Source organism: Marmota flaviventris, chromosome 1 (genome assembly GCF_047511675.1).
Source record: "Marmota flaviventris isolate mMarFla1 chromosome 1, mMarFla1.hap1, whole genome shotgun sequence".
Lineage (NCBI taxonomy): Eukaryota > Metazoa > Chordata > Mammalia > Rodentia > Sciuridae > Marmota > Marmota flaviventris.
In genome coordinates, this window is record NC_092498.1 from 5,499,913 (window position 1) to 5,521,699 (window position 21,787).

The 21,787-nt window shown below is 47.4% G+C and overlaps 1 protein-coding gene across 12 annotated transcripts in view; it reads left to right on the forward strand.

Annotated features, from left to right (window-relative positions):
• Positions 1-18,524, forward strand: part of Kmt2c (lysine methyltransferase 2C) — a 266,426-nt gene extending 247,902 nt beyond the window's left edge. For 10 of the 12 annotated variants that reach the window (XM_071610717.1, XM_071610724.1, XM_071610737.1 and 7 more), the window contains 13 exons: positions 739-917; positions 1,033-1,169; positions 2,056-2,305; positions 3,437-3,576; positions 4,142-4,249; positions 5,528-6,647; positions 7,807-7,943; positions 9,294-9,436; positions 9,701-9,869; positions 14,164-14,280; positions 14,682-14,755; positions 15,008-15,116; positions 16,597-18,524. In XM_071610717.1, coding sequence (XP_071466818.1) covers positions 739-917; positions 1,033-1,169; positions 2,056-2,305; positions 3,437-3,576; positions 4,142-4,249; positions 5,528-6,647; positions 7,807-7,943; positions 9,294-9,436; positions 9,701-9,869; positions 14,164-14,280; positions 14,682-14,755; positions 15,008-15,116; positions 16,597-16,689 — 2,776 coding nt within the window. In that variant the 3' untranslated portion in view covers positions 16,690-18,524. The remainder of the gene's footprint in view (positions 1-738; positions 918-1,032; positions 1,170-2,055; positions 2,306-3,436; positions 3,577-4,141; positions 4,250-5,527; positions 6,648-7,806; positions 7,944-9,293; positions 9,437-9,700; positions 9,870-14,163; positions 14,281-14,681; positions 14,756-15,007; positions 15,117-16,596) is intronic. The other 2 variants (XM_071610726.1, XM_071610727.1) reach the window with 2 other exon arrangements.
• The last annotated feature ends 3,263 nt before the right edge of the window (positions 18,525-21,787 follow it).

Here is a 21,787-nt window from a genome sequence, read left to right on the forward strand (position 1 = left end):
CATGGGCTGTGAACAGCAGCTTGCTGGGCATGGTGTTTGGTGACCCAGTACAGTGTCTGCTCCAACCCTGGACTTCATAGGACGCTGTCCAGAAGCCTTTCTCAGGTCTCCGTCAGCATGAGCGGGAGGCGTGGGAGACAGACAGCAGTCCCAGGAATAGTCTGCAGCTGTTAGTCTGGGACTTCACCATTTCCCTGGTGGACCCAGGTCCTAGACTAGACAGGAGGGACCACTTTCTTCTTTTTTCACCTTACTTTGTCAGTTAAGAAAAAGAAGTATCTGTGAAGCCACAGCACCCAGGTTTTCTCCCCTCTTGCCACGGTAAGCAGCAGCAGCAGCAAGATGGCTATTTTCACAGCCACTGTCTGTTGGCTTGCAGCTCTGATGCTGAATGTGTGCATGGACTGCTCCTTCCTATTCAAGTAACAGGAGGCTTAGTCTCAGTGACCTGGAGTTTTGCAGAGGTGTTAGTATTCATCTTCCTCTTTGGCAAGTCTTTAAACTTTGATACTAAAGCTTTGGTCAGAAGGAAACACAGCTGTTTACACTATTTCATAGCTAAACCTGTTTATATTTTTCCCAAGAGAGTCCTTGTTTGACCTTGAGCGATTGATTTGCTGCTTATGTTATTGCCATTGATCACTCAGAGAGCATCCTTGTTGTGGGATACATGGAGTTGGTTTGAGAAGGCCCTGTGGTGGGTTTGCACGCCATGATGTGTGTGTGCTCCTCTTCCAGGATACAGGATCACTGTGGTGATCGGGACACTCCTGAGAGCTTCGTTCCCTCGTCCTCTCCTGAGAGTGTGGTTGGAGTGGAAGTGAGCAGGTATCCAGATCTGTCACTGGTCAAGGAGGAGCCTCCAGAGCCAGTGCCATCCCCCATCATTCCGATTCTTCCTAGCACAGCTGTGAAAAGTAAGACCACTTGGCCTCATTACCTCTTCATTTCCCGCTGGTTTACTATTATCATATTTTGACCTTGAAGAGTCATTAACGTGTCTTTCTCTCCCCTACCTCCACTTCTTTCAAGGTTCAGAATCAAGAAGGAATGACATCAAAACTGAGCCAGGCACTTTATTTTTTACATCACCTTTTGGTTCATCCCCAAATGGTCCCAGATCCGGTCTCATATCTGTAGCAATTACCCTGCATCCTACAGCTGCTGAGGTAAAGATGAAATGACTTCTTAATGCCATGGAGTATGTCCCGTTATTGAAGATATTGGTGGCTTACATAAATTGCACAGTCATCGAGAACAAAAGATGAAGTTGAGGGTAGGGTGAATGGGCATTTAGACCTCTAGGCTGCTTTTGAGCACTGGCATTAGCAGGAGATTGATCTTAACCAAAGTCAAGGCAGAAAGGGATGTTGGAGTCCACAGTTCCTATTAAAAGATATGTACATTTAGAGAGGCACCTTTTCAAAACTTAAGGCTGCAGAAAACTAACGATCAATAAAGAATGTTATCAGCAAAAAAAGTTTTGCAGAAGTAGTAGAAAAGTCTTTTTTAGGTAGCAGCTGCTATGTCAAATACTAGTGAGTTGCTGAGGATTTTTAAATCTTTATAAACTGAATCCTGCAGAGACATTTTATTGGAGACCAAGCTCATAATGCTGTATCACAATATTTTGGTCGTTAACAGAATAGCATTCTTGTGGACCGTTTCACACTTTTGGCCAGAGCTGACTGGTCACCCTGTGATGTGAGCTTGCTCTGAAAACTTTTGAAAAAGGTCAGCTTATCCCTTATGCTCAGGTCTTTATACCTTTCAGGTATTAAGAGAGCTAAATGGCTTAATGTGCTCCCAAGTTGCTCGTGTTAGTTGAAATCTCCTCCTGAGGGTCTCTGTTGATGAAGACTTCACTTGTATATTGGTCCATTAAAGCGTGTCCCGTCACCTCCCCAGGACTCTCAAGTCTAAATAAAAATTGTTGGATTTCCTTGCCCTTTACGCACCAGGCGGACAGCATCCACCCTAAGTGTGTTTCTCTTCAGAGTGGTGGTGCGCTGTGGCCTTCTGGGTGACTAACACGGGCTTTGCGTTTTGTTTTAGAACATTAGCAGTGTTGTGGCTGCGTTTTCCGACCTTCTTCACGTCCGAATTCCTAACAGCTATGAGGTTAGTAATGCTCCAGATGTTCCATCCATGGGTTTGGTCAGTAGCCACAGAATAAACCCAGGTTTGGAGTATCGACAGCATTTACTTCTTCGTGGGCCTCCACCAGGATCTGCACACCCTCCCAGATTAGCCAGCTCTTACCGGCTGAAGCAGCCTAATGTACCATTTCCTCCAACAAGCAATGGTGAGCTAGTGAGCTTTTTGTTAATCCCAAATCCATTCTTGACTCAAAATTAAGCTTATTCTTTTTAAAGTCTCAATTTAATTTTCAACAAGTAACAGGCACCATGCTGGTGTGAGTCCTTGGTTAATTAGCCTTGCTGGGCGGTCTGTTTTCTGTAGTGTGGTGCAGCCATTTGTGCTGTGGTGTGTGGTGTCTTGCTGTCAACCAGGGAGTGTTGAGTGTAGCTGTCTGCAGGCTGTTGGAAGAAGCCTCTGACTTGCTCACCCTTAAGCAGCTTCTGTTCTTCATGTCCCTGAAACCTGTGCCACTGACTGCCTTCTCCAAGTGGTGCTGATAAGGCTGCCGGTCTGGCGTGTGTTGCTTGTCTTCTCCTCTTCCTTCTCTCTTCCCCTTGTCTGCATCTACACTGCCCTTGCAGGGCCACCCTCTTCCCAGAGGGACATCCCTGCCCATCTCTGAAAAACCACACTCCTGCCTCAGGCCATGCTGGGACCAGCCTACTTTGTCATGTCTCCCTGCTCGCCAGTTTCCTTGGGATCTTTTTCTGTTGTTACCCTTCTGGAATCTAGTAGCTCCTCAGTTCTCATCTTTAAAGTCTTTTTGAGAGCATCCATGCTGCAGTTTGGAACTCTTAGCTGGGAGCTGCTTCTGTCACCCGTGTTTTTCCTGGCTCTTTCTGTCATCTCCCATCCACCTCCCCCATCCCAGAGATGTTCTGAGTAGACTCCAAATCCTGAACTTATATTTTAACTTGGTCTTGGGTCTTTGCTTTCTTTCTTTCTGATGCTCCAAGTCATGCTTATTTAAATTTCCTCTGCACATTTCTCTTTATTGTTCATGAAATGTTTTAGTGGCACCTTGACCTCAAACGACAGAAATCTCTTCCTCCTCCACTCACTGAGTGCCTTGATTGAATACTAATATATCTTGGTGACTTAGTTTTGTTATTGTTTCATGCTAGCATTGTTTCCCCAGTTGTTTGAGAATAAACGTGTTTCTTTATTTGTACTCCAGTCACATTATTTTTTATCAAAGAATATAAAGTAAGTTGAACCAAGGTCAGTACAGTGTAATCTGATGCCTTATGTCACCGGTCAGTTTTAATTACTAACAAAAGTTGGTTGCCTCTAGGTCTGTCTGGATATAAAGACTCTGGTCATGGTATTGCAGAAAGCACAGCACTCAGACCACAGTGGTGCTGTCACTGCAAAGTGGTTATCCTTGGAAGTGGTGTGCGGAAATCTTTCAAAGACGTGGCCTTCATGAACAAGGTACTGTGCCTTCTATCTCCACCCCCAACCCCCACCCCTGGAGGTGTCAGTGGCACTGACTGCTCTTCCACCTGGGAGGGGCCCCGTCCCACTGTACGGTGGGACACGTTCCTGGGGTGACATGAGTATGTTGTCCTCAGGGCTTCAAGCCAGGCAGCTCCAGCAAACTGCCAAGTTGTTTGTGATAAGGACCACAGTTCTGATAGTGAATGAAATAGGGATGATATAGTTTGCACATTTCTAGGAGAATATAATTATATGCTAAAGATTGGGAGATGGTCACCTTATTTTTAAGATCAAGAAACTTTTTAACATAATGTAAAAATCACAGTCAACATGTAGAACCTCTTTTATATATATATTTTTAGTTGTAGATGGACACAACAACTTTATTTTATTTTTATGTGGTGCTGAGGATCTAAGCCACTACCTCTCACATGTGAGGCGAGTGCTCTACCACTGAGTTATGCCCCAGCCCTATGTCCTCTTTTTATTAAGAGGATTTTATTAAGTTTTGACTTGTTGAGATGCCCCCCACACACACACATTTCTCTCTACTTTTCAGGATTCTCGAGATAGCACCAAGAGAATGGAGAAGGACATCGTCTTTTGTAGTAATAATTGCTTTATTCTTTATTCATCAACTGCACAAGCAAAAAACTCAGAAAACAAGGTAATGTTAGTGCAATCTCTGCTAAACAATATGTAGTGAGTGGTTTTGTGTGTTCCAAGTATATAATAGTGAGTAGAACAGATGTGTCCCTGCCTTGCAGAGCTCTGAGTGAGGGTCCTGGTGGCCGCTCACTGAAAGAGGCAGCCTTGCCTTTGCTGCTCTTCCACATGCAGTGAGGGAGTGGGCAGATGAGTCTACGTTCTCAAAGTTCAGAAAGTAGAAACTAATACTGAAATCTTGATCCTTACAAATTACAAATCTCTGCAAATTACAGATTTTTAAGTCTTAATTAACATTTAAAAATACTTTTATTAATATTACCTCAATAGGAAAATTTGTTCAAAAATAAAACTTAAGTCTATTCATGTACTGTGAGAAAGCATTTGGCTCACGCCAAGTTGTTTTACTTGATGTAAGTAGTCTGGGTATGTAGTTGATGCAAGTGATATTGTTAATTATATGTTTTGAAAGAAATTTTATCCCGTAAGCAAGACTGCTAGTCATGGCTTTCACAGGAGAACGTGCTGAAGAGGCTTCTTGCTAACAGGCAATAGTCCTCACTATAATAAAATCCAAGCCATCTGACAAGTAAATCTGGACTTTAAACACCTCAGCCTAGGTGAGGAGGTTGTCACCAGGTAGTTTCTTAGGCTGGTGTGCAGTAGCTGCCCACTTTGGGATCCTGGATGAGGCCTGGCTCTTTTCAGTTACCGTTTAGGATGTGGCATGTGAGCAGAAGGACTGTGTGGTTTTGGTGTTCATTACTTTGTGGCAGCCTGGCCCAGCTCTGAGCAGCTGGTCCAAGTGAGGAGCCTAGACACCTGGGCAGGATCTGCTCTTTGGCAGAGAGCCTCTTCCCCGTTAATTCCACCTGAGAATAGTGGACAGGAGTGGAGTTAAACTCTTGCCAAATGACATTGCCACATGACACTGTTGTGTTGTACCAATTAAATTAGCTAGAACTTCTGATGGCACTGATTTTTCCAGCTTTTTATAACGGGGAAGGGGAATGTCCAAGAGGGCTTAAGGAGTGAGCATTCTGTAACTGACAGCTGTGAAAAAGGCATAGATAGAACCACCCTGGCTGCCCTGCCCTTCTCCATTTCTCCAGTAGGACCCGGCCAGCTTCCACTAAGCCCGAAACCTCATGTACCCCATCTTCTCATCAAGTCAGACCCCGGTTAAACCAGCTGCTTGGCTTCTTGCTGAAATAGAACTACTTTTAGGGCATGTGAGTCACTCTTTTCTTTTTCCTCCATGGCTTCTGCTTACGGCCAGGAATCCACTCCTTCATTGCCACAGTCACCCACGAGAACGATGCCATCCAGAGTGTTTCACCAGTACAGCAACAACATCTCCACACTGGGTGTGCACTGCCTCCCTCAGCTCCAGGAAGAAACCTCCCCGCCTCCTTCACCGCCCATCACCTTCCCTCCGGCCTTTGAAGCAGCCAAAGTAGAAGCCAAACCCGATGAGCTTAAGGTGACAGTCAAGCTGAAACCTCGACTCAGAACTGTTCATGGTGGGTTTGAAGACTGTAGGCCACTGAACAAAAAGTGGAGAGGAATGAAATGGAAGAAATGGAGCATTCATATTGTCATCCCCAAGGGGACATTTAAACCACCATGTGAGGATGAGATAGATGAGTTTCTGAAGGAATTAGGCACTTCTCTTAAACCTGACCCTGTGCCCAGAGACTGTCGGAAGTGTTGCTTCTGCCACGGAGAAGGGGATGGGCTGACAGACGGGCCTGCGAGGCTGCTCAACCTTGACTTGGACCTGTGGGTCCACTTGAATTGTGCCCTGTGGTCCACAGAGGTCTATGAGACACAGGCTGGTGCCTTAATAAATGTGGAGCTAGCTCTGAGGAGAGGCCTACAGATGAAATGTGTCTTCTGTCACAAGACAGGTGCCACCAGTGGATGTCACAGATTTCGATGCACCAACATTTATCACTTCACATGCGCCATTAAAGCACAATGCATGTTTTTTAAGGACAAAACTATGCTTTGCCCCATGCACAAACCAAAGGGAATCCATGAGCAAGAATTAAGTTACTTTGCAGTCTTCAGGAGGGTCTACGTTCAACGCGACGAGGTGCGGCAGATTGCCAGCATCGTGCAGCGGGGAGAGCGGGACCACACCTTTCGTGTTGGGAGCCTCATCTTCCACACGATTGGTCAGCTGCTTCCCCAGCAGATGCAGGCGTTCCACTCGGCTAAGGCTCTCTTCCCCGTGGGCTACGAGGCCAGCCGCTTGTACTGGAGCACGCGCTATGCCAACAGGCGCTGCCGCTACCTCTGCTCCATTGAGGAGAAGGACGGGCGCCCAGAATTCGTCATCAGGATTGTGGAGCAAGGCCATGAGGACCTCGTCCTGAGTGACACATCACCGAAAGGTCAGGCCTGCCACCTACATGCTCTGCAGAGCCAGAGGCTCGATGTTAGGCCGATGAATGCTTTTTACATCAACATTTTTTGTGGGGTGGGTTGAGGTGGGATACCAGGGATTGAACTCAGGCACTCAACCACTGGGCCACATCCCCTGCCCTATTTTGTATCCTCACGTTCAGTTCATGTAACAGCAGATGAGTAGTTTTCATTTACAGATGCAGGTCTTGGCTTCCTTGTATTATACCTTGCTATTTGCTATACAGTTTTCTAAGCACTTTTGTAGTCAACATGCATTTGAGCATAAAAGTTGGTGAAATAAATCTGAGAATAATTTGTAGGTAAAGGTTGCCTGCCATTTACCTTGGGGGGAGGTCCTCTTCCTTCTTTCTTTTTAAGTACTGGGGATTTTTAAAGTCCTGGTGCTGACTGAGCCACATCCCCAGTCCTTTTTATTTTTTATTTTGAGACAGGGTCTCATTAAGTTGCTTAGGCTGACCTTGAACTTGCAATCCTCCTGCCTTGGCCTCCTAAGTTGCTGGGATTGCAGGTGTGTACCGCTGTGTCCCATTGGGGACCTTCTTAGTGTCAGTTTCTAGAAGGCAGCAACCATATATGAAGTGAACTGTGTATGTTTTCTCAACATCACAGAAGCATCAGATACCATACAAGTTCAGAGCTGGGAACTAGACACTTAATTTTGACTCCAGGGTAAGTCTGATAAGTCATTTTCATTGATGCAGAAAGCACTGGACAGCTGCATTTTAAAAATTGACCATTTTATTAAAAATGTATGAAATGCTCTAAAGATATTCCTAAGAAAATTGTCAATTTCACATTTTAATTTAGATTTGAGGGGAAAGGAACATATCTACAGATATTATGTATTGGACTAATCATTTTGAAACTAGTATGTTGTTTAATCAGTAAGAAAGTGGATTAGCTAGTTGCATGAATCTCAGTTATCTTAAAGTAACCTTTTTACTTTTACTCTTTATCCATAATGTAACATTACTTTCTCCCCAATTTCATAAAGTCTTTAAATTGCTGTCACTTAGTAAACAGGTCTGTTAGATTGCTGTGTGTGAGGGACTGGGCTTCATTCTCTGGTTTGTGCTTAGCTAAGAGTGGGGTCGTCATAGAAATCGCCTTCCTGTCTGCATGTAGGTGTCTGGGATAAGATCTTGGAGCCTGTGGCCAGTGTGAGGAAGACGTCTGAGATGCTCCAGCTCTTCCCTGCCTACTTGAAAGGAGAAGACCTGTTTGGCCTGACTGTCTCCGCAGTGGCACGGATAGCTGAATCAGTGAGTACCTAACTCACGGTCCAGAACAGGAACTGCCTTCTAATTCAGCGGAGCCAGCTGACCACACCATGGCAGGATTTGTGCTTTTCAGAGCAGGATTTTGCCTGTGGGTTGACCCCTGTATCTGGAGGAAAACAGGCACCAATGATAAAGGGAAGACCTCAGTGCAGTATTTCCCTTTCCTCAAAGAAGCTCTGGTCAGTCCTCAGGGTCTCTTCCAGCCCAGGGGCTAGCCAGGGTGGAGGATGCCAGCTGTCATGTCTTCGCTATCTACGTGGATGGGGAGACCCTCTTCCCTGGCCTTCTGAGGTTCTGCACTTGAGAATGTTGGGGTTCCCTTTTCCTGGCTCTGCATGTTTGTGGCCACTCTCCTGGCCTCTTCCTGGGGTCAGTCTCCAGAGGGCAGCAGGCTATAGCAGCGCTTGGTAGAAGGCTCCTCTGACTCTGTTCAGAAGATAACAAGTGAGTTTGGCAGTGACGCTGTCTGAACCATGGGTACATGATACTTCTGGAAAATCACATGTTGATAAGGCATTGTATATTTTGGGGGGTTTCAGGGATTAAACACAGGGGTGCTTAACCACTGGACTACATCCCAGCCTTTTTATTTTGAGACAGGACCTTGCTAAGTTGCTCAGGGCATTGCTAAGTTGCTGAGACTGGCTTTGAACTTAAATCTTTCTACCTCAGCCTCCTGAGCTGCTGGGGTTATAGGTGTGCACCACCACACCCAGCTAAGGCACTGTTTTCAAGAATAAAAATTCACTGGTGTGTTACCTTAGTTGCAGGCCTGATTGCCTCCTTTGGAATACCCCTGCCTATGATGTCTGTCTTCTATGACTACAGAGAAAAATGTTTCACAAGAAATATGTTCTAGAAAAGACCCTTAATGAATACACCTTTAGTTAGTTGCCACTACACTCCTAGGACATCGCGGATGATACCATGTCATATAGTCATGTTTTAAAGAAGAAATATATGATCAAGAAAGCAAGTCATGTAAAAAAAATCTTAGCAGCTCTTAGTTTTAAAATTCAGATGGAAGAACTAAGTTGTTAGTCCTTCATCCCCTGTGTTTTGGTTGTTGGTCTTGGAACCTGCGGCACGCACATGTGTGCTTGGTTGTATGGGGTTCTGTGGGTTTGACCTTTCTCTTCAGAGAGCACTTGTCAGGGTTTGCTGAGTTTTGCTTTGAAATTGAGCCGACAAGCTCATGCTCAAATAGATCTGAGTGCAGGCTGATTATGTTTAATAGGTCAAAAGACCATTTTGTTACCCGGAAAAACGTTTGAGTGGTTTTTGTGGTCCCAGTCACATGGTTATCTTTTTGTGTATTTTGCTTCTTTTCAGCTCCCTGGGGTTGAGGCTTGTGAAAACTACACCTTCCGCTATGGCCGGAATCCACTCATGGAACTCCCCCTTGCCGTTAACCCCACAGGTTGTGCCCGTTCTGAACCTAAAATGAGTGCCCATGTCAAGAGGTTTGTGTTAAGGTATTTTGTTTTAACTTCACATAGTACAGCCCAGGGTTTCTAGGCGTATTAGCGGTTTTTGTGCTTTATTTGTCTGCTGCTTATAAACCCTGCTGTCTCTGGCTGTGTATGTGCCTGACTACCTCAGAGGACGCTGTGTGTCTCTGCTAGGCAGCTTTCCATGTGTTTCTGTTAGTAAGACTTTGAATCAGTCTGGCTTTGGGCATCATTCAGAGGCGTCTTCAGTTTTTCTTTTGTTTCCTGTTGGTACGCCATTATCTGCAGGCCGCACACCCTGAACAGCACCAGCACCTCAAAGTCCTTTCAGAGCACGGTTACTGGGGAGCTGAATGCACCTTACAGTAAGCAGTTTGTCCACTCCAAGTCATCGCAGTACCGGAGAATGAAGACCGAGTGGAAATCCAATGTGTATCTGGCCCGGTCTCGGATCCAGGTGAGGACTGTGTTCAGAGTCACAAGTAGTGTCTGGCAATAGGAGACATAATAGGATGTGGAAAGCTCTTTGACCTGGCTGCAGGGACGAGAGAGTCTGGTTCGCTAGGGCTTCAGGCTTGGTCTAGTAAGCATTCTACCACTGAGCCACAGCTACATCCCAAGAATCGTATTTTGAAGTCCTATTCAGTTTTGTCAGTTTATAACACTAGTAATTTCAAACATAAGCTGACGTTGGGGATGCACATCTTTGCATCTCAGTGCATGCCCTTTGGAACTCTTGGGAAAAAAAATATTGCTATATTTTTGCACACACTAGATTTTTTGGAGAGCTCAGTAGGGCTGTTTTTTCTTTTTATATGTACCAGGGATTGAACCCAGGGGTCTTAACCACCTATACATATTCCCAGCCCTTTTTTTTTTAATATATACCTTTATTTTGTTTACTTATTTTTATGTGGTGCTAAGAATCGAACCCAGGGCCTCGCACAGCTAGGCGAACATGCCACCACTGAGCCACAACCCAGCCCCCCCAGCCCTTTTTAATTTATTTTTATTTTAAGACATGGTCTCACTAAGTTGCTGAGGTTGGCTTTGAATTCGCAATCATCCTGCCTCAGCCTCCTGAACCACTGGGATTACAGGCGTAATGACAGCCACCCACATGGCTCAGTTGGGCTGTTCTAAGCATCTTATGAAAAATGAAAATGTTTTTAAAAGGTGCTCCAATTTTGGAAGTCACCTTATTTTTTGTATGCCGCCTTTCTATGAAGTCACCACACATGTCTAGGTCGTGAGATGTCTTTAAGTAAGGCCATTTAGGCTGAGCAATCAGAATCCTCGTCCGGCTCCTCCCTGAAGACCTCAGTGTTGCAGTCAATGTCCAGCATCTCTCCTCTGTGTCCCAGGGGCAGCTGCAGAGCTCCTCTTGCCAGGCTTGGCCTTCCTGACAGTGCTGTGGGCCCTAGTGCTGCTGGGCGGCACCGCCGCTTCCACTGGCATCGGTGCCCGGCCGCCCTCCTGCGGTCTCTGTTCACCACCTCCCCCATCCTGTGTCGGGCCCAGCCCCTTCATGGCCACCCTGTCATGGCTCCAGGAGTCCATGGCTTCATTGAGAACGTGAAGGGGAGCCCTGATCTGTGTGGACGCTCTCAGGTTCTTTTGGGGGGGGGGGGGCATCTTTTTTCCTCCTCACTGCAAGGTTCCGGATCCTCTCTTTCTTCTTGATATTTGGATATTTCATGGAAGTGTGCCCAGACTGAGGCCTTTCTTGATGGACTACTTTTCTCACTTGATGAGCCCTTCCATCCTGGAGGACTGTGGCCTCAATCTGAGAAACGCTTGCTGCACACTGTTTTGCAAGTCCCTCTTCTGCTTTATCTCTGTAGACCAACACCGCACCCCTGAGGTCTCAGAGCTCAAAGCATGGCCCCCAGACTTGTGGAGGAACTTGTTGGGACTGACAGTCCAGTGACCCAGAGGAGGGGCTGTCTCCCCCCCAGCTCTGTTTTCCCGGCTCTCTGCCCCGAGACCTGCTCTGCCTTTGCTGCTGCTCTTCCTCGTGTGCCAGCTAAGAGCCCAGGTCCTCCTGACACTTCCACCCCTGTGTGTAGGTCGTGGATGGACCTTCTTCCTACTGCTGAGCCCCCCAGACTCTACAGAAGTGAGCACCCTGTCCCTGCCCCTTGTAGTGGGGCTTTATTCACACTCTGGATATCTCGGGACCGTGCCCTCGTGCTGGAGGAGGGTTTCAGTGGTGTCTTTGCTGTGTGCTCCACGGGTCGCCATCAGCCTGAAGCATTCTTGAGCTCTCTGAGCTCTCGTAGTTTCCTCCTCCTTCCATCGGTCTGCCTCTCTTCCTCTCCCTCCCAGTCCTCGTGGCACTGACAGCAGGCTCCTGTGATTTCGTGCACCTGCCATGGAAATACATGCACGTGTGTGCACTCAGGTGAACACAGAGTCACTAGCCTCTCCCACTCCCTCTCTCACTGACCCCAGGCCCCAGATGGCACCATGCTGTAGTGAGCTGCCCTCAGCCACTCCCTAGGGAGTGTGCCATCCCATCCGGAACAGTCTCCCGGGTGTAGCCCCCCGCATGGAGGCTGAGCCCCACAGTAAGGCGTGTGTTTGGCTGTGCTTGCTTTTCCTCGCAGCCAATGGTGCTGGGTTCTGAGCAGGCAGCACTGCGCATTCCTCCCTGTGGTGTAGGAGACGGTTTTTCTTCTTGTCCCATTTTTGGTAGGTGTTACCAATTCCTCATGCTTTTGCCACTCTTTCAGTGTGGAGTGGCATGTGACCTTAGTTGAAGTTCCCACCCATTGACAAATGGGTGCCTTTCTTGTCTCCTGCTTGGATTCACCTTGGGGAATCAAGTGTTCATGTCTTTTGACCACTTTTCAGTTTCTAACAACTGTTAGTTCTCCTGTGAAACATTCTTTGTCTATGAGGAAATATGGTCTCTCTTTTTCTTATGAAGGTTTAAACAGTTAAGTTTCTGTAGCTTCTAGCCTTGGTCAAGTCCATATTCTTCATATGCACTCTCAGGTACTTTCCTCTTGTGATAGGAGACAGCTTTACTTACTCCCCTTGGGCGACCAGTTGTGACTTATTCACGTCCAGCTGAGTTTTCACACTCCTGTAATCACTGCACAGGAAGTTGCCGTAGGCAGAGATGGGTCTGGATGCTGTTTCCCTCGTCTTCCTGTCTGTTCTGAACTGCTGGGCTCCCCAGGGTTCTCCGTTGCTGCCTTCTGCTCAGAACTGAAGGCAGAGACCCAAATCAGGTTTAGGAAATGCAGATATTGATGAGATTTTGACATATTTTTTCAGTATGTTGTTTTTCTACAATTTGTAGTGATACAAACTTGATTTTATTTATTTGTTGATTTCTGTGCTGGGGATTGAACCCAGAGGTGGTTAACCACTGAGCCCCATCCCCAGCCCTTTTTATATTTTATTTTGAAACAGGGTCTTGCAGAGTTGGTTAGGGCCTTGCTGAGTTGCTGAGGCTTTGAACTTGCGATCCTCCTGCCTCAACCTCTGAGCCACTGGGATCACAGGTGTGGGTCACTACACCCAGCATGATAAAGACTTCACAGCACTGCATGTAGTACGTAATTTCAGGGCTCTCACAGACATCCTAAGCTGCCCCGGGAGAGATGGGCTGCTGCGGTTCAGCCTGTTCAAGTTGCAGTACATTCTTGCCCAGAATTTTTTATTAGAGCAAAGATAATGCCTTCCTTAAGAGTTTCGTTTGTGGGCTGGGGATGTGGCTCAAGCGGTAGCGCGCTCACCTGGCATGCGTGCGGCCCGGGTTCGATCCTCAGCACCACATACAAACAAAGATGTTGTGTCCGCCGAGAACTAAATATATATATATATATATATATATATATATATATATATAAGAGTTTCGTTTGTTTTAAACTTTCCTGATAATTACAGCAGAGTCATGTTTTTGCTTCTTCTCTTTGCCTTCCAGGAAATTCAGCCAACCCTAAAACCCGTTCATAGTAATGATTCCTCATAGTTATCTGTTTCTGTTTTACTAAATTGATTGTCATGTCAAGTCCTTCTTGAAACAGTAGCAGGAGAACATACTCACCAGAAGCTGTTCCTGCCTTGGTGGGTGGAGCTCACCCGGTGCTCTGTGAGGACAGGGCCTGCTGGGTGGTGTGTACACAGTCTGCAGTGTTCCTTTACAGATGGCTTTGGTCTGTTGTGTGCTGCCATGACAGGACACCATATGGTAGCAGCTCCCAGATCACAGAACTTGACTTGGCTCACCATTTTGGAGTGTGGGAAGGCCAAGACTAAGGGGTCAGATGCACTTGGTGAGGGCCTTCTTGCCATATCTTCCTGGGTAGGAGGCCAAACAGCAAGTGGAGCAGGGAAGTAGACCTAGTCCACCTGTCAGGACCACTCACTCCCAGGATGACTAGCCCATTTTCAAAATATCAGCCAGCACCAACCATGCACAGGCGCAGAGCCCCCCTGGCCCGAGCCCCCGAAGCCCCACCTGTCAACCCTATTGCACAGGCAGTGAGTTTCCCACTGTGGACTTTGGGGCACATTCACAACAACACAGCTGTGCTCTTAAGAATTTAGTATAAAGACCTAGGAACCAAGTAGCAATGGCACAGCTCTAGGTGGCAAGCTTTTCAGAAATCAAGATACTCAGTGGAAAAGATCACTTGGGTTAAGGTGAAAACCTCAAGTGTGGCTTTTGATAGGTCCAGGATAGCACCGTTGTGTCTGTTAACCAGAGTGTGATGTGTGCTCGTGCTCTCCCCCAGGGCCTCGGCCTGTATGCTGCCCGGGACATAGAGAAGCACACCATGGTCATCGAGTACATCGGGACTATCATTCGAAATGAAGTGGCCAACAGGAAAGAGAAGCTGTACGAGTCCCAGGTAGGCGCCAGTCCCTGTGATGAATAGACTGAACACAATCCCTCATCTCTGTCCCTGTGCCTTCCAAACACCTGACAGGCTGGGCCACATCCGTGTACTGTGTTTGGTCTCGAACCAACACTGTGTGTGCACACCTTTGCATTGTTCTGTGGTCTCGTGCCTTGGGTTTTGTTTATCGGTGGTGGTATTGTGAAGGTGTAGCTGTAGATTAGTGGGCCTGGCTGCGTTGGACCCATGGCTCCATGCTTGCTGTTGGTCCCATGCAGATGCACCTGCTGCAGTTGGCCCAGTGGCCCTAGGGAGTGCGGTCAGGGTGCATTCAATGGGGCAGCTGGGCCTGCTGCTGAGGGTCTGGGTGGAAGAGTTTGGGTTGTGCACTGAGTCGCCTGCTTTCTCTGTAGAACCGCGGTGTGTACATGTTCCGTATGGACAGTGACCACGTGATTGACGCAACACTCACTGGAGGGCCTGCAAGGTGAGGCGAAAAGGACCCAGGGAACAGGGTTCTGCAGGGGCTTGGTGCAGAGGGGAGGCGGCCAAAGCAGGGGAAGAGCTCACACTGCGGCCAGCACAGATTACAGACGTGGGCTACTGAGTTTTAAGAAATTTGTCTTGTTAACGGGTTAATAGAAATATAATAATTTAAAAGTTTGCCCTGTGAATGGAAGTTGTAAAGAGTTCCCCCAGTTGTGTTACAATCAAAAGTTTCTGACATGGTGGCTTGCAGATACATCAACCATTCGTGTGCGCCTAATTGTGTGGCCGAAGTGGTGACTTTTGAGCGAGGACACAAAATCATCATCAGCTCCAATCGGCGAATCCAGAAAGGAGAAGAGGTGAGGGCAGGGGTGTGTCGCTGTCTGTGCCTGGGTGGGAGCACGCCCTCCTGCCCACAGCGCCTGCTCGGATGTTTCCTGATTGGGAGGAAAGTCCTGGGGAGGTGACCTTGCCCCCGCGGGTCACCCACAGCCAGCGCCCCCTCCCACCACATAGCAGCCTCCTGCTCCCTGCCCTTCCCTTCCACACAGCGGCACCCTCAGGTGTCTCATGGCGCACCTTCATGTGTCTGGGGTCCTTCCTGTCCTCTGACCCTCTGCCGACTGGCAGATCCTCTCTGGAGATGGACGTCACTGACCACTGTGTGCAAAACACAGACTTGGTGCTCTTTGTCTCTGGGCACGCGATGGTGTGGGCGCTGGTGTTAGGAGGGCCGTAGGTGCAAATCTGGGGAGCCATGTGCTCCAGATAGCTCGTCTTCACACTCACAGTCAATATAAGCTTGCAGATTTTTCACATCAACAGATTTTCCAATAATTTTAGGTATTTTGTGGTTTTTGTCTTCAAAATGCTGAATGCTACACTTGACATGAGTCCCCTTGGTCTCATAAGATCACTTGGCCTAGGGTTTCACCTTTTAAGATTGTTGAGTTGACTGCCTCATTTTGATTTCTCCACTCTGTCTGTCACATGTGATCAGCATCTTGCTCTCGGTGCCCTGGGTCGAGAGCTGTGTTTCTTGGGAAGCGAGGAGCCCGAGGGGCTGTGGTGGACCCAGCCTTTCTCAGCATAGTTGGGATCCCACCTGTGTGTCTGGTCATGCTTTTGGAATCCACTTTTCTAATCAAGAATAAGGGAGTGACTAGACCCAAGGCCCTTTGACATCTCAGAGTGACCTGAGGGAAGGGGACAGGACACACAGCACCAGCAGGGCGCTGTGGAGGCTGGGCGGAGCCTGCTGAGCCTGGCCCAGCTGCCCTTCTGTTGAGTCTTGAGTAAGTCCTTTAGCCTCTCTAATCCTCTATCTATTATGTTCTGTAAAGTAGTGAAAATAATTTCCTTATGAAGCTCCTATAAAAACCCAATAGAAGGCAGTAGTGTGTTTACTAAGAGTAGCTGCTCAGTAAACACTTCCTTTCTATGTAGTAAGTCTTGCAAATAACGTTCTAGGATGTTGGAGTTGAAAGAGACCCAGGAAGTCACTGGCCGCTTTGATTTGGCTGTGGGATTACCCAGGGGTAGAGGTAGAGGGGACAGCTGGAGGCTGAGGGTGTGGCTTGTCCCGCCATCTCCCACCATCTCCCACCACCTTGCCAGCTGTGGGTCTGAGATGGTGGTAATATTTGGCGAGCCCTAAAGGACAGCACCCTTAGTTTCTTCTCTTCAAGGTCCCCACCTGGAGGACCGGGGAGCCTCAGCTGATCAGGTCCTCCTGGAGCCCGTGCCTGTTGGGCGGCTGGTTGGCAGTGCCTGTGAGGGAGGCAGAGCCTCGCTTCCTCGCCTGGGTTTTGGCTGACGCTGTGTCTTTGCTCCGGGCAGCTCTGCTATGACTACAAGTTTGACTTTGAAGACGACCAGCACAAGATCCCGTGTCACTGTGGAGCGGTAAACTGCCGGAAGTGGATGAACTGAATGCATTCCTTGCCATCTCAGCGGGCGGCTTGTCCCTAGGAAGAGGCGACTCAACACACCATTGGAATTTTGCAGACAGAAAGATATTTTTGTTTTCTGTTTTTTTATGACTTTTGAAAAATAGCTTCTGGGATTCTGGTTTCCTCGGTCCTTGAGGTTAAGGAGGTGCAGGAGGAAGGGTGAGGGTTGAACAGAGGCACAGATGGTCCAGCACTTTTGCTTGTTTTTCTTTTTCCTTTCTTTTCCTTCCTCTTTGTTTCCCTGTGGGTGGGTTTTGTTTTGTTTTGTTTTGTTTTTGTTGTGTTTCCTTAATCTCACTAAGGAGAAACTTACTGGGGCAAAGAGCCGATGGCCACCCTGCCCCAGGGCAGGGGCCTCCTATGAATGTAAGACTGCAATCACCAGCCAGGGCGTCCAGAGTGCTGGCCACGCCCCCTGCGGCAGGCCTCTGGTCGAGTGAAGTGGACACCACTGAACAGGAATGTACTGAGATGACTTCCTTAGGGATAGAGCTAAGGGATAATAACTTGCACTAAATACATTTAAATACTTGATTCCATGAGTCAGTTTATTGTAGTTTTTGATTTCTGTAAAATAAGAGAAACTTTTTGTATTTATTATTGAATAAGTGAATGAAGCTATTTTTAAATAAAAGTTAGAAGAAAGCCAAGCTGCTGCTGTTCCCTGCAGACTAACGGACCCTGTCACTTTGTACAAACATGTAAATATTTTGAGAAAAAAATACAGTATAAAAATAGTTATTGACCAAATGCTACCAGGCTCTGCAGCAGCTCGGTGCTTATAAAACGTCATAGGGATGTCACAATATAATTTTGTCTTATTAAATATGCCATTATAATTACATAACAACCAAAATTTCAACCTGGAGTGTTTGGGCTTTTTTTGAAACTGCGGTCTATTAGTACTTGTTTTATACACCTAACTTCTGACTGAACAGAGTGTATGCTATGACTACAACTTTTATAGCGGTTTTGGTAATTTTAACTTTTTTTCACATTATATTGTTGCATCCCTACTTCTTCAGTCAGGTTTTTTGTGCTTACGATTTGTGATAACTGTGAATAACTGCTCACAAATACATCCAAATGGAGGCTGGACTTTTTCTTCAGCAAAAGTAGTTTTGATTAGAAGTTTGTTTCAGATCACAGAGAATCATGTACACATAATAGAATCATGTAGCAGGAACTTAACCTAACTTTAGCTTTCTATTTAACACAAAAATTTGAAAAAGGAAAAAAAAAGAGAGATGATCATGCTCGCATCTGCAGGACTCCGGCAATAGGGTTTTTCGAAGATGTAATTTTAAAATGTGTTTGTATGAACTGTTTACATTTCTTTAATAAAAACACACACTGTTTTGTGTTTGCTTGTAGAACCTTAATCAGCATTTTGACCCAGGTAGCTTCTTGCTGTGTACCTCGGGTTCTGGTACTGACACTTCACAGCGTGGAGGATGACGTCTGTGCACAGTCGCGTGGGCTGAGCTGTGCGCGCCAGTGCTGCGGGCCTCACCTGTCATGTATATGGCATGATGTATTTTTATCTTACAGAATAAATCAATTGTATATATTTTTCTCTTGATAAATAGCTGTATGAAATTTGTTTCTTGAATATTTTTCTTCTATTGTACAAAATTCTGACATCCTACCAGTATTTGTCCTACCGGGTTTTTGTTGTTTTCTGTTATGTATAATAGTATCTGATGTTGGCAAAAATTGAATTTTTTGAAGTATACAGAGTGTTATGGGTTTTGGAATTTGTGGACACAGATTTAGAAGATCACCATTTACAAATAAAATATTTTACATCTATAACAGCAGCCTGTGTTCTCTGCTCATCCCTCTCACTCTGGGCTGAGGCTCTTCTGCTGATGGCTGTTGGAATTCGTGGACCTCTGACTTCTCCGTCAGTCTCTAGCCTTGATGCCATCACCTCGATTCTCCTCCTTCACCAGTCACTTGACCCTCAAGCCCACTGTCGTAGCTGGTGTGCTCCTCATGCAACGGAGGCAGATGGTGCTGGTGCCTCCTGTGTTTGCAGTCACGCCTGTGATCCCAGCTCGGGAGGCTGAGGCAAGAGGACTGCAAGTTCAAAGCCAGCCTTGGCAACTTACTAATTTAGTGAGAGGCCCTAACTAATTTAGTGAGACCCTGTCTCAAAACAATACAAAGGGCTGGGGATGTGGCTCAGTGTTTGGTAGCCCCTGGGTTCAATCCCTGATTTAAAAAACTTAAAAATTCTTGGTGCCTCATCTCCTTGGTGAAAGCTTGGTTTTGTTTAATTGGTAGATTTAGTTTTTTATTTTTTTAAGCATCTGTGCTGCCCAGACTGGCATCATTTTCTCGGACTGCTCCTGCCTCAGCCTCCCACGTGTCAGCACTGCCACGCCTGGCTGGAATTTTTTCTCCTAATGGCTTTCCAGGCTTAGCCTACTCGACAGGGCCTTTGTTTCTACCATCAGCCTATTTAATGCATTTGATTTAAAGGGCTGCTAAAAATTGAAAATACCCAAGATCTATTTTTATGTGGTGCTGAGGATTGAACCCAGGGCCTTGCACGTGTGAGGCGAGCACTCTACTGCTGAGCCACAACCCCAGCCCCCTTTTTAAATGTTTTTTATGGGGGGTTGTTGATGAACTTATTTTATTTATTTTATGTGTTGTTAGCTCCTGCTTCCTATACACGGAAATGGTAAATTCTCGTGTTGCCTTTACTGTGAACTCAGAGTACCTGAAAACAGTGTTTAAACGTTCCCCATGGGAGGCGTCTGCTGGCTGGGGGGTGGGGGGGTGGCCTGGTACCAGTAGTTTCAGTCTTTTTTTTTTTTTTTTAAACCAGGGCCTTGAGCCTGCACGCTGCACCCCAGAGCTGCACCCCTAGCCCTGAGCTGATATCTCTGAGCTCTGGCTTGGTACAGTCCTCCCCCTCTGCTTTCAGACTTGACCACCAGTGATCGCACAGAGAAGGGGACACCTTGGGCTGTTTGAGTGGATGCCGTTCCCTGTCTTCTCCCTATGGTGGCCAGGAAAGACAAGAAAGATGGTTCTGGTCATCAGCTTCGCTCCCCTAATTACCGTCTCACGGGAAGCAGGGAGGGGAGCAAGAATACAGGAGGTTATAAACCTGTGGAGAGAAACCCCACAGGGCAAAGGGTCAGATTCGGTGACCAGTGCCACCTGGGTCCAGCCAATCCAGCGGCCCCTGCAGTGAGTCCTGGGCATATGTGTGGGGACTGTAAGAAGACCTTGCCTCCCCCGGGCAGACTTTACTAATTTGGCCACATGCACTGGTGGCCTGAATTGAGCGGTGTGCAGAACACGTGTCCTAAGTGCCTGAAGGCCCAAGCACACAGTAATGTGGCACCTGTGGGAAATGGAGACATTGAGGTTGCACAGGTCGCCAGAGCCAGACCCGCCTTCCCTGGGGCAGGACCCTTCAGTCCTCCCCAGTGCTCTTGACTGGTCTTTGGAATTCTCTCTGTCCTTGGAAATTAAAATTAGGGTTCTCATCCTTGAGGACAGCTTTCTGGGACCCCAGGGGTTTTTGTAACCCAGTCTCTATTCCAGCTATGGAAACAGGACAGGTGTCACGTGCCTTCCTTGATGGCAACCTCTGCGTGCTGTGCTTCCTCCAGAGACCAGGTAAGCAGGGGGCGCACAGGACAGGCTGTGGACTGCTCTTGGGATCTGCACTCAGCTCCCTCCCTCCCTCCCACCCAGCCTGCCACCTGCCCAGGCCTTGCACAACCTCTTCTGCCTTTCAAGTGTCAGCACACCCCGAGCTTCTTTCCTGGGCTCCTCCTTCTCTCCTGACCTTATCCAAATGGTGACAAGTTTCCCAGCCCCGCCTTTCCAAGCTCTGAGCTCAGAAGCCGTTTCTGCAACAGGTGCACCTGGGAGTCCCCGTTGTCTCCACCATACTTCCCACCTCGGGGTGGAAACCTGGGGCTCACCTTTTGTCTCTGGAGCACTGACGACACTCATTGTGACCGGGAGTCTGAAAAGAACTGCTGCCTGCGTGTGAGGCCTGGCCTGCTGCCAGGAGGCGGTGGAAACTGCAGAGGTGGGGCCTGGTGGCAGTCTCGGGTCCCTGGGGAAGTGCCCTTGAGGGGACCCAACCTTTCACTTGCCGGCCTTGAGGTAAGTGGTCTGTTCCACCCTGTGCTTCCACCGTGCGCCAACTGTGCATTGACGCCTCAATCCCCAAGTGGTTGTCTCCAGTGTCCCCAGCGAGGAGCAGAAGCACATTCTCCCAGGAGGACCACCCAGACCCTCCTGCTCATCTCTGCAGAAGCAGATTTTTTTTTGTTGTTTAAAAACATTTCCTCTTTGCCGGATTGTTTCCTTAAAGCCACTATTTGTCATTTCTTCGCCCCACGTCCTTGCTCTCCTTCCGCGTGCGTGGCAGGGGTGCTCAGGACTGAACCCCACCGCTAAGCCACCTCCCCAGCCCTGTTGGTTTTTGAGATGGGTCTTTCTAATTGGCCAACTTGCCCTTGGACTTGTGCCTCCTGAGGTACTGAGGTCACAGAGTGTGCCACTGCACCTGGCATTTTATATTATACTACTTTGAGGAAAAAAGCATCTATTAGGTATCTCATCCATTTTTAAGTTTAGGGTTTTTGTTGAATTTTAAGCACTGTTTATGAACCAGATACAAGTTTACAGCTGACTTCATTTCCTCATGGTGTCTTGATAAACAATCCCATTAATCCCAATCCCATTAATGTTTTATGGCTAGTTCTTCTGGCAAGTCACCTTGAAGCAATGAAGAGACTCCCCTACATTTTCCTCTGAAGCTAACAGTGTTGTTTGGCTCTATTATGCGCCTGGAAATGGTCTGAGCCTAAGATGGGGTGTGAGTCCTCCAGCAAATGTGGCCTGGTTCCTTTCCCCTCGGGGCGGGCCAGCTCCTTGCTGATGGTTGGCTGGCCGGGCACGTGTGGGTCTGTCTTCCTGTTCTAATCAGCTCCTTGTCCTTCAGTCAGTAGCATGGTCTTGAGTTGGAACAGTTCCTACAAATCTTTTTTTAAATATTTATTTTTTAGTTGTAGGTGGACATAATGTCCTTATTTTAC